Source organism: Bufo bufo, chromosome 3 (genome assembly GCF_905171765.1).
Source record: "Bufo bufo chromosome 3, aBufBuf1.1, whole genome shotgun sequence".
NCBI lineage: Eukaryota > Metazoa > Chordata > Amphibia > Anura > Bufonidae > Bufo > Bufo bufo.
The window spans coordinates 579,514,340-579,527,048 of record NC_053391.1 but is presented as its reverse complement, the minus strand read 5'-3'; the positions used below and the strand labels follow the sequence as shown (position 1 = coordinate 579,527,048).

At 44.9% G+C, this 12,709-nt stretch overlaps 1 protein-coding gene across 2 annotated transcripts in view; it reads right to left on the bottom strand.

The window, feature by feature from the left end:
* OS9 (OS9 endoplasmic reticulum lectin) overlaps window positions 1–12,709 on the bottom strand; it is a 109,758-nt gene that overhangs the window by 63,413 nt on the left and 33,636 nt on the right. For both annotated transcript variants that reach the window (XM_040425766.1, XM_040425767.1), the window contains exon 8: window positions 4,891–5,033. In XM_040425766.1, coding sequence (XP_040281700.1) covers window positions 4,891–5,033 — 143 coding nt within the window. The remainder of the gene's footprint in view (window positions 1–4,890; window positions 5,034–12,709) is intronic.

The window sequence follows — 12,709 nt, the reverse complement described above, 5'->3', positions numbered from 1 at the left end:
CTCAATCCGATTGAGCATGCATTTCACATGCTGAAGACAAAACTGAAGGGAAATGCCCCAAGAACAAGACAGTTGCAGTAGAGGCCTGGCAGAGCATCACCAGGGATGAAACCCAGCGTCTGGTGAGGTCTATGCGTTCCAGACTTCAGGCTCTAATTGACTGCAACGGATTTGCAACCAAGTTTTAAAAATTGAAAGTTTGAGTTATGGTTATTATTCTGTCCCATTACTTTTGGTCCCTTAACAAGTGGGAGGCACATATGGAAACTGTTGTAATTCCTGCACCGTTCACCTGATTTGGATGTAAAAACCCTTAAATTAAAGCTGACAGTCTGCAGTTAAAGCACACCTTGTTCATTTCATTTCAAATCCATTGTGGTGGTGTATGGAGCCAAAAATGTTAGAATTGTGTCAATGTCCCAATATTTATGGACCTGACTGTATTCTTCATGCAAGAGCCATTTAAAGCTGAAGGTGGAGAGCATTCTGGGAAGCACCACTGCACTTTCGTGGTTTCAGCAAAGGTTTAGGTCCCATTTAAACCTATGACCTATTCATATGACTTTTAATTCGCTTTAAAGAGGACCTGTCCACTCTGAGAAGAATTCTGGAGCATCTTTTTTAAGAACACCACATTGTGCCATTCCTCAGTTATTCCTCTTGGAGATTAATGAATTGACTGACAACTAGGTTTTACCATTTTGCTTTGCACACACTAGCACTGTCAGATCTGATTTGTCAGATGCCCCAGAATTATCTCATGGGGATACTAAAATAGAAGGACAGATCACAGTTTTTTCTCAACACCCTGTGATATGGTTTTTATTAGAGATGAGCAAAGTTTTGAAAACTCAATTCAGCTGCTTCGCCAAATTTGACAAAAAATAAATAAATTTGCTTCGTGACAAAAAGAGATTTTTGTATAACTTACCAGTAAAATCTCTTTCTCGCTCTTCATTGGGGGACACAGAGACCATGGGTATAGCTATGTCCTCTAGGAGGCGTTGACACTAGTAAAAGCTGTTAGCTCCTCCCGTGGCAGCTATACCCCCTGCAGCCTGGAGAGAGAGCTTCAGTTTGTGTACAAGCCGTAGGAGAAGCAAGCCAACCAAGAAAAAACATAACACCAACCATGCCGAAGGACCCAACGGGGTTCAAACCAGCAACTGCCACAACTGTGGCCAGACAACAATACTGGGTGGGTGCTGTGTCCCCCAATGAAGAGCGAGAAAGATTTTACTGGTAAGTTATACAAAAATCTCCTTTTCTCACCCATATTCATTGGGGGGACACAGGAAACTGTGGGACGTCCAAAAGCAGCCCACGGGGAGGGAAAAACCACAGACCCATGGAAGCAAGCGTCCCCGCTGGTATCTAAGAAACTGCCGCCTGCAAGACCACGTGGTCCAAGGTAGCGTCCGCCGATGCATAAGTATGCACCTGGTAAAATTTTGTGGATGTGTGTAAGGAGGACCGGTAGCCACGTTACACAACTGCGCAGCCAAAGCGCGATGCCTCAGAGCCCAAGAAGCGCCCACCGCTCAGTGGAGCGAGCCGTGACACCTAAGGGCGGAACCCCGCACCGGGTGCGGAATGGTACAGCATTTGCAGACCGAATCCATCGTGCAATTGCCACCTTGGAGGCCGCCAATCCCTTGCGTGGAACCTCCGGATGACAAAAAAAAAAAAAAAAAAGAAAGGTGTTCCGTACGCCAGAAGGGACTGGAGGCCGCCAATAATGATCAGAGCCCTGACGTAACTCCCTTCCTTAGGGACAATTTCTACATTGATGTGGAAGACAGAGACCACCTTCGGAGAAAAAGAAAAGGGGCCGGAGAACCGCCTTATCCTTGTGAAGACCCAGGAGGGCTTCTCTGCAAGAGAGCACCCCCAACTCGGACACCCGTCTGATGGATGTGATAGTCACAAGAAAAAACTACATTCTAGGACAGGAGCCGGAGAGATCTCTCCGCAAGGGCTCAAAGGGAGAAGACTGGAACGCTGAGAGAACTATATTTAGATCCCAAGGCGGTAAAGGACGGCACGGAGGAACCGAATGTGCCACTCCCTGAAGGAACGTTTTCCATGGGCACCAGAGATAGAAGCTGCCCCAGGATAGAAGTGCCAACACCTGACCCATCAAGGAAACTAAGGGCTAAACCAAGGTCCAACCCTGATTGTAGAAAGGATAGGATCGTGGAGAGGGAAAAAAAACAGAGTGAGGGAATGTCCCGGCTTTTACAGAATCCCAGTCAGGTCCTATAATAGATCCTGGACGGTGCAGGCTTCCCGGCCTGAATCATAGTGCGGATGACATCCGCCGAAAAAAAACCTTCTCCCCATCAGGATGACGGTTTCAATAGCCACGCCGTCAGCCAAGACCCTAAATACCGATGCAAGATCGGACCCTGAAAGAAGGTCGTCTCTGAGTGGCAGTGACCAAGGGAGGGAGAACTCCCGCCGTCCATGTCATATGCTTCCGAAACTCCTGCTCGGGAGAGAAGGTGGGGAGCTTTCGTGTAGATACCGTTAGCACACCCAGACCAATGGAAGGAGTCCCCATAGAGGGAGGGATGTGGAGGGCGCCACAGCCCACCAGTCGGGACCGGAGCGTGTCTGGAAGGGAAGGCCACCAAAGGAATACCCCGTGCAAATGCAGATGAGGGAAGGTAGCAACATAGGAACTACCAGGGCATGCGGGGTGTCTATGAACCATGATCCAGAGGAGGAAAAGGACAGGGGAAGAATAGGCTAGGTCCAAGCCCATTTCTCGTCTGAGACCGGCACTATAGAGAAGTAGCCAAGGATTAATTGGCTGCGCAAAAAACTCTGCCTGAGGAGGAAGCCAGCCAAGGGGAGTCACACTGTATTGCTAGCCCCATCCCCAGCAGAAGAGGGGGCCACCCACAAAGGCCACCGAACACAGTGCTAGAAGAGTCCATCACCTGGCGAAAGAGCAGAACAGACAGAACCCAAGTATGTAGTGGTAATGCAATACCGCTCCCACAGTAGTAGCCAGCGCTTGCCCCGTCAGCGCAAAACTGAGGGGGAGGCCTGAGACTATCCGTAGAAGCCACGTACCATACTGCTCCAGTTTAAGTAGAGCAACCTTAAAAACTCTACCTGGAACGGCGCTGAACAGGAGCAACTGCCAAGCTAGCGCCAGGGTAGGGCCCCTACCTGAGGGGATGTCCCACTACAGCGACCACGAACTCGAGCATTAGCGAAATGCTGCACCTGTATAGGAGAACACGCTGCAGCTTGCTACCAGAGTGCCAGCATAACCACTGTCCCAGAGAAGGAGTGGTGGATAGAGAATACAGTCAGTGAAGCACTTGACTCGCTGGGACGTACTCACCATATATGTGCAATGGTGTACACACTACTACTGATGCGGACAATATCATGACCGACTGGAACAATGGAGGCCCATGGAGATGGGAGTCTCTAGGACACAAGTGATGCTAGTAAACCCCCTGAGAAGACAGAGGAGTTATAATCATGCCCAAAAACATGCACCAAAAGAACACAATGAGGAACAGTCACCGTATCCACTGGCAGCACACATATAGCACTAGAGTAAGATTACCGGGCACCGTTGAGTACCTAAGCCAGTGGTAGGGAAAATACCCCACCTAAGAAGGGGGGGGGGGTTAATGCCCACGGCGAGAACTAGTGCATATGGAGAGTCCTGTACCCTGTGGGAGTGCAATTAGGTCTTGCCTCCTATTGACACTAGAAAAAACTGAAGCTCTCTCTCCAGGCTGGAGGGGGTATAGCTGCCAGGGGAGGAGCTAACAGCTTTATCTAGTGTCAACGCCTCCTAGAGGACATAGCTATACCCACGGTTCCTGTGTCCCCCAATGAATATGGGCGAGAAAGGACTTCATCATGAAGCACATTTTTTTTTGTAAGTAGCATGTGCAATCGCACCGCTTCCCATCATTGTACCCCTTAGATGCCGCGTTCATACAGGATTGCAACATCTGAGAGTAAAAAAACTGTGTAAAATTAACAGAAAGAAAAGTTAAATCGTACTTGCCTCCTCCATTTACTTGCAATGGGCTTGCCGCCGTCATTTTGCTTGATCTGGAGTGAAATCTAGTGCGGCCGGAGAGGACGTCATACTTCTCCATGCAAGGGATTTCGACCGAGATCTTCAATCTAGATGGCAGTGGCTTGCCCGTTGCGAGCAAATGGAGGAGGCGAGTATGATTTTTTTTTTTTACACCATTTCAGGTTAAATCGATTCGCTACCACAAAACACAAAGAAATTCGGCTTTGCGGCGAATCAAATTTATCCTGAAATTCCGATCAAATTCCGTTGGATTCGATTTGCTCATCTCTACTTTTTATCCCTAATACTGAGCTGTAGTGATGTAGTGTCAATAGTACACTATATTAGCTGGGAAGTCAGTGCTGTACTTAAAGGGGTTGTGCAAGCAGTTTATATTTATTACCTATCCTCAGGATAGGTCATCAGTATCCGACTGGCGGGGGTCTGATACCCAGCATCCCGCCAATCAGCTGTTTGGAGAGGAGGCAGCATTCTATGTGAGCGCTACTTCCTCTTTATTACACTGCGCGCCGCCTCCCTTGCAGCAGCGGGGCAGTGTAATTACAAGTACTTGCTCCATCCAAAAATTAACAGGGTTTTGTAGAAAAGGGGCATGGTCTAATAAAAGACATTTTGCACCAAAATTGCACCGCAATTCTGGCACAACTAAGCCAACCAATGGTTGTATAAAAGGTAGAAGTGTCTAGCCCTAAAAATGTATCCATGATCCACTGATAAACTTGGTGCATGTCTAGACAGCCTACATAAATCTGCCCTCGTATACTGGACAAGGCGTAATACTGTACATCTCCTCTGAGTCCACCCAGGTTTACCGTAGGATCAGTATCTGAAGCCTGTGTTTCTGTGCCTTGTGGTTGGGCTATTTTATTCCAGAGATCCGTCTCGGTCTTCTCCTGCTCTAGATTCACAGCCGTTTCATCTTCACTGTTCTCAGTCTCTAGAGGAGATTCAGATCCTGAAAATAACATAACACTTTTATAATCTCAGATATGAACTCTATTAGAGCAACTTCTACAATGCACCAATACGCCTAGTAAGGTTAAAGGGGTTGTCTCACTTCAGTAAGTTGCATTTATGAAGGAAGGAAGGAAGGAAGGAAGGAAGGAAGGGTCGCACATCCACATGCCCTGTATTGATCTATTATTGCGTCTCAGTACATTGAGCATCGGTTCTCGGCGTAATTAATAGTATACAACCCGTAATCTACTTACTGCACTCACCACAGCAGGGTGGCCCCCATGAGTGGGTACCTACTCTAATTTGGCGCAGCACCAGATGTCGACAGACGCCACAGCACTGCACCAGCAGGCGGAGTGACCCAGCAGTCTAACAGTACCCCTGCTGTCAGATTAAGCCCCAGTGGCACCTACAGGTACAGCACCACAGCAAAAAGAGCAACCACGAAGTAGTGAACATGGTATCAGCACACCTCCCATTCGGCCAAGGTGTTTTTAATTAGCAGCAGACTGTATAAGGGTTAATAAACTCCTACTTGTTCTCAGTTGTAGTACCTGAGACCACATGGAAAGGTGAGCTTTTGACATCTGTTCACATGGCGCTGTACTGAATAGTTGCCACTGTTGCTGTTGGTGGGACGTAGTGCCAAGGGGGCCTAGTCTGATAACAAGGGGTGCTGTTGAACTTCTTGGTCATGTCGCCTGCTGGTGTTGTGGCGTCAGTGGTCGCCTTGTGGTGCGGATCAAAACTGGAGCACTGTCCGGACAGAGACATCGCTGGAAGCCACTGCTGATGCCCTCTCATAGTTTAGCTCTATTCAATGGATCTCAAAACCGGAGGAAAACACTTCAGTTTTGTCCCCATTTATTGTCAATGGGGACAAAACTGAACGGAGTGCGCCAGAATGTATTCCGTTCCGTCTGGTTGTGTTCCCATGCAGGACAGTAAACTGCTGCAAGCAGTGTTTGAGTGCATCATGGGATACTGACGGATCCAGCATGACACACAATGTAAGTCAATGGTGCCGGATCCGTCTTCTCAGACACAAAAGAAAACGGATCCGGCACCCACTGACTTACAATGGCTTTAGTGCCGAATGTAGCAAAAACACAGATGTGAAAGTAGCCGAAACCAAGGAGTGGCACCAATTATTAGACATAGTGGCCAGTGAGAAAGCGGCAGGATTTTATCTTTTTTGTTCAAATATATGGAATACATATAAAATTACAAAAATAAATAAATAAATAAATAATCTAATCAAAAATTTGTTAAAAATATGTTAAACATAAAAAGGGATTTAAACAGGTTATTTTCTGATGACAAACTCCCTTTAAATACACATCAAAACATCAATGGGGTCATTTATAAATCAGAAATACGCCTATATTAGGTGTATTTCTGATGCAGATAGCGGCACAAAGGTTATTTGCACCGCAATCTGCAACTCATGTCAGGTCTGAAAAACTGGATGAGTGCCGACTGGATTCCGTTCCACTTTGTGTCTTTTTAGTGCGTGCACCGATCTTTAGATGACGACTATACCATCTACTTTAAGCTTTGATGATGCGGATGTTACAAGGATCCTTTCACAAGTGACATCTTCCACGGACTTTTTAAATATCCCTACCAGCGAGTATAAAAAAAAAAGAAGAAGCTGGGAAAGGGAACTTAGGAGATTGACCTCCTATGAATTGCATGCCAGCACATTAGCGGAGTATTGCGGGTCCATTTACGTCCGACCTTTTTTCGGGAGGACAATAAATACCGCAGCAATTTAGAACATTTTTTTTATCAACAAATGTTCAAGAGACTTGATGTCGTTGACAATAGAGAGGATTCAGACGTCAGTTGCGGAGATTAGAGAACAGATATCAAGCGCAGAGAGACAGTTGTAAGACTCATTGACGGCTGAGGAGTTTAATAACTTGAAAGAAACAGTGGATGTTTATATTGCTACATATAAGAAGGATACTGAGGAAAAGAAAAGAACCAAGTTCCTGCGGGATAACGAGGATTATATCCCTAACAGGGTATATAGATGACAAGACACTTCGGCCCAAACGCGCCCTGGATACAGAAGATTTACAAAGCCGGGGCTTTATTCCTCCAGCTCTGGGAGCTAATCGGCTGGCTCACAGGAGTCCCGTCCTTTTTTCCGGAGAGGCGTCCGCAAGGAGGAGGCGGAGGGTGGGCCGCAATCACCGGCAGTAGAACTGTGATGGGAGCGAGCCAGGCGGTGCAGACCCGCTCCCAGGTATTGGTGATAATCTTATCATCTAAGAATCTTAACCCTGATCAGATGAGGGCACTGCAGAAAGGTTTGACCTTCAGCCCAACTACTAACTTTGATAGTTTCCAACTAGATATTGATCTGCAACAGTTCTTTCCTAAAGTTAGACTCGAGGCCCATTTCTCTTAGCCCAGGGTAGAGATAATGAACACACCAGATAATACATGAGAACATGGCAAAAGGACAATTGAGTCTGACAGACTTAGGTTTAAGGATGAAAAGTACTTTCATGCCACCGAGAATATACCATCCGGTGGAGACATATATACAATTTGTTTCTAAGGAAGCTGGGAAACATCAAGCAAGGGGAATTGCAGATGTCACATAATATAACTACACAAGAGAGAGGAGCCATTAGAGCATTGATGGAGGACAAATCCTTAATTTTAAAACCTGCGGACCAAGGGGGTTCCATAGTGATTATGGACAGGAATAAATATGTGCAGGAAGTGATGCATCAGTTATCAGACACTGAAACTTATGAGATCCTACAGAGAGAGATCCGATTTATTCTATAAAAAAGAGAAGATTGTTAAAATGGTGAATAGTTATGGGAATATGGGTGTCATTGATGATCAGATGCAGAGTTTTCTGATTAACCAATCACCTGTCACTCCGGTATTATATGTGCTTCCTAAAGTGCACAAAACACTATTGGACCCCCCTGGTCGCCCGATTGTGGCCTCGCTGGATTCAATATTGTCCCCCTTGTCAATTGTTTTGGAGAAGATATTGACACCGTTAATTAAGAACACACGATCCTTCCTATTGGATACATCACATTTCTTGAGAGCAATTGCGGATCTTCACTCTATCCCTCCTGAAAGCTGGCTGGTAACCATAGACGTTGTGAGTCTTTATACCTCGGAGGAATACAGGCAGTGGTGGAATTATTGCGAACCAGTGATTATTCTGGCATACAAACAACAATTTTTTCTACAAATGTTGTTTTTGTTTTAGTTTGAGAATTATTTTATGTTGGAGGATGACTATTACTTGCAGCAGAGCCGGGACCGTGATGGGGTCGAATGTGGCCCCGCCCTACTCTAACGCATTTGTGTCATCTTTTGAGGAGTCACATGTATATAACACAGAGCAATATCAAGAAAATATTCGGATATGGAAGACCCTTCTTTCCTTTTTTGACTATTGGAATACGGCATGGGAAGATTTGAAATTTACCATCACCTTTGACAAGCAGATGGTAAGTTTTTTTGGACACCACTATAATGAAAAACGAACATCTTTCAACTGATCTGTTCAGAAAGGAAACGGACAGGAATAGTATTCTTCATTACACCAGTGCTCATCCTCCTTCGCTCAAGAGAGCGATACCAAAATCCCAATTTCAGAGGATTAAATGTGTAGTCTCTGACCCAATAAGACAGGACCTCAGATTAGAGGAGATGACAGAAAGATTTATGGAGAGGGGTTATCCCAAATCCATTTTGGACAAGGCAAAATTAGACCTACAATCTCATGTCACCGTAAAAGATAAACAGCAGAGAATAACATTTATACATAAATTTCAGCCTTATAATGCTAGTTTTGATAAAATGCTTAGAAAACATTAGCATATACTGACTAAGGCTAAGGGTCCATTCACACGGCCGTATATGTTTTGCGGATCCGCAAAACACGGACACCGGCAATGTGCGTCCCGCATTTTGCGGATCGCACATCGCTGGCACTCTCATAGAAAATGCCTTTTCTTGTCCACAATTGCAGACAAGAATAGGACGTTCTATTTTCTTGCGGAACAGAAGTGCGGATCCGCGGATGCGGATAGCACATTCCGGCTCCTTTGAAAATGAATGTGTCCGCAACTGTTCTGCAAAATTGCGGAACGGATGCGGACCAATTTTGCCGACGTGTGAATGGACCCTTAGGCCTCTTTCACACGACAGTATGGCTTTTTCAGTGTTTTGCGGTCCGTTTTAAACGGATCCAGTGGTCCGTTTTTTGTTTCCGTTGTGTTTCCGTTTCGTTTTTTCGTTCCGTTTTTCCGTATGGCAAATACAGTACACAGTAATTTCATAGAAAAAATTGGGCTGGGCATAACATTTTCAATAGATGGATCCGCAAAAAACGGAACGGATACGGAAGACATACGGATGCACTTCCGTATGCATTCCGTTTTTTTGCGGACCCATAGACTTTAATGGAGCCACGGAACGTGATTTGCGGCCAAATATAGGACATGTTCTATGTTAAAACGGAACGGAAAAACGAAAATACGGAAACGGAATGCATACGGAGTACATTCCGTTTTTTTTGCGGAACCATTGAAATCAATGGTTCCGTATACAGACCGTATACGGACCGCAAAAAACGGCCCGTAAACGGGGGAAAAAAACGGTCATGTGAAAGAGGCCTTATCCTGATGTTGAGGAATTAAAAAAATCCTACATTAATTCTCAATAAAAAGAACCCCAGTTTCAGGGATAAATTAGTACATGCTGATTTGGGAAGTAGGAAGCAGACATTGAGAACAGGGAAAAAAGGCACATTCTCGTGCCTCCATTGTTTTCAATGTTCTCATGTCATTAAAGGTTCGGAATTTTATCATCCCCATACGGGACAAGCCTTCAAGATAGAATTTATTATTTTATTTTTTTAACATGCGAATCCATAAATGTCATCTATTTGATAAAATGCCCCTGTGGTTTTTTTGTACGTGGGGGAAACAATGCAGGCAGCGAGAGATTGGATATGCAAGCATAAGTTGTTACCGCTGCCCCACCATTTTGACAAAAACAAAACAGTGTCACAATTGAGATTTCAAGTTTTGAAACAAATAAAAAGACCGAGGAGGGGGAGGTGATATAAAGAGACTTCTACTTCGCAGGGAAGCATACCGGATTCACACAATGAATACGATGCACCCCAAGGGTCTCAACCGTGATTATGAGATTACACGTTTATAAAGTACATTTTCTGCTGATGTTTCTAGTTTACTGTTCTTTTTATTGATAGGTTGATTGATTTTTTTTTACCATAGACCTTATCGTCGCGCTGAACTTCTCTACGGATAATAATAGGTATTCTTTGTTTATTATTGCTACATACGAAAGTGAAACCTTGTTGCCGATTTGTGTTGTGATAGTTAGCGCCTACTGCTGGGCGTGCTACGTCACTTGTGTTTGATCCATTATGTTTTATAAAAAGGTGAGGTGTTACTTTGATTATGTATGTATTGAGAAAGGCTTTGTGCCAAAATGCGTCATATTGAATGAATAAGAAATAAAAGAATATACGGTACTCTGAAGAAAGATACGGTTGCTGGGATTTCTTTATACATTCCACGTGGAGCTTCCTCCTTCCGGCTGCAACGTGAACACAGGTTTGAGTGCCGACTGGATTCCGTTTCCACTTTGTAAAAAAGTGAATGTAATGGGGAAGGGGATGGGCTAGCAGGTGGATATGCCGAAGTTACGTAGAAACCGGCGCCTCAAAATAACTTTGGAGGATCCACCACCAGCTAAAAGGGCTATTAACCCTTTCACGACTGCAATCTGTATATATACGTGATAGCTGCACATGCCCCGTGCAGCTACCACGTGTATAGACGTCAAGCCAGCTCTTTAATCCAAGCGCTGCAAAGCGCTTGGATTAAAGCTTCTGCCCCTGCCCTGGTGCTGTCACGGACAGCATACAGGCCAGTAATGCAAGCAAGGGGCCAATCAGAGTGGCCCCTTGCCGGCAATCGATCCGATTGGTTAGTCTGTGCAGACTAACCATTCGGATTGCGGCAGTGTTAAAATGCCGGTTTCAGGCTCTGATCTGCGCTCTGCAGATCAGAGCCTGAAAGCCGATAGTGTTCCTCATGCCCCCCCCAATCTGTGCCCCTCCAAGCCCTTAATGCCCCTCTGTGCCCTGACGATCTGTGCCCCTCTCCTGCGCTGATGGCATGCAGTCCGCCCCCTGCATTAATTTTCTAGCCGCCCCTCCTGCCCCAGCCTTCCTCGATATTGTGGGCAGCCTCCCGAACAACCCCCCCCCCTTTCCAGCGCTGCCCCCCCCCCCGATCCCCCTGCTGTGTGCGATGGCGGCGGCTCCATTACTGAGCCGCCGCCATCAGCAGAGAGTGTCAGCTCTATGCTGACACTCTCCTGTAACCCCTATAGATGCCGCGGTTGCGGCATCCATGGGGTTAACAGAGGGAGGGAGCTCCCTCTCTCCACCATCGGGGCTGCAGCGCTGTGATTGCAGCGTCCGGTTGCCATGGCAAAGGCGTCCAGTGCTGCCACCTACAGGCAATCTGGAAGTACTATACTTTGGAATGCAAGAGCATTGCAAAGTATAGTACAACTATCAGCCCCACTGGATCTTCAAGATCCAAGAGGGAACTGATAAAAAAAAAAAAAGTGAAAATAATAAAAGTGAAAATAAATAAATATGTAAAATTAGAAAAAAGAAAATTGCCTTTTCCTATAAAAAAATGAAAAAATAAAATACACATATTAGGTGTCACCGCGTCCGTAACGACCATCTCTATAAATATATCACATGATAGACCCCGTCCGATAAACACCATAAAAATAAAATTAAAAAAACAGTGCCCAAAAAGCTATTTTTGTCACCTTACATCACAAAAAGTGCAACAGCAAGCGATCAAAAAGGCTTATGACCCCCAATCAAACAGTCACCTCGTCCCGCAAAAAATGATACCCTATTTAAGACAATCGCCCAAAAAATAAAAAAGCTATGGCTCTCAGACTATAAAGACACTAAAACATCATTTTTTGGGTTTCAAAAATGCTATTATTGTGTAAAACTTAAATAAATAAGAAAAAGTATACATATTAGGTATTTCCACGTCCGTAACGATCTTCTCTATAAAACTATCACATGACCTAACTCCTCAGATGAACGCTGTAAAAATAAATAAATGAAAATTGTTCCAAAACAGCCAATTTTTGGGTCACCTTGCCCCATAAAGTGTAATAATAAATGATCAAAAAATCCTATGTACCCAAAAATGGTACCAATAAAAACCTCAACACTTTCTGCAAAAAACGAGCCCCTGCACAAGACGATCGGCACAAAAATAAAAAACATATGGCGTTCAGAAAACCAATCCAGCACAATCTACCTTCCAAAAACCGTATGGCATTCCTTTCCTTCTGCGCCCTGTCGTGTGCCCGTACAGCAGTTTACGACCACATGTGGGGTGTTTCTGTAAACCGCGGAATCAGGGTAATAAATATTGAGTTTTGTTTGGCTGTTAACTCTCAATGTGTTAAAGAAAAAAAAATTATAAAATGGAAAATCTGCCAAAAAAGTGAAATTTAGAAATTTCATCTCCATTTTCCTTTAATTCTTGTGGAACGCCTAAAGGGTTAACAAAGTTTTTTAAATCAGTTTTGAGTAACTTGAGGGGT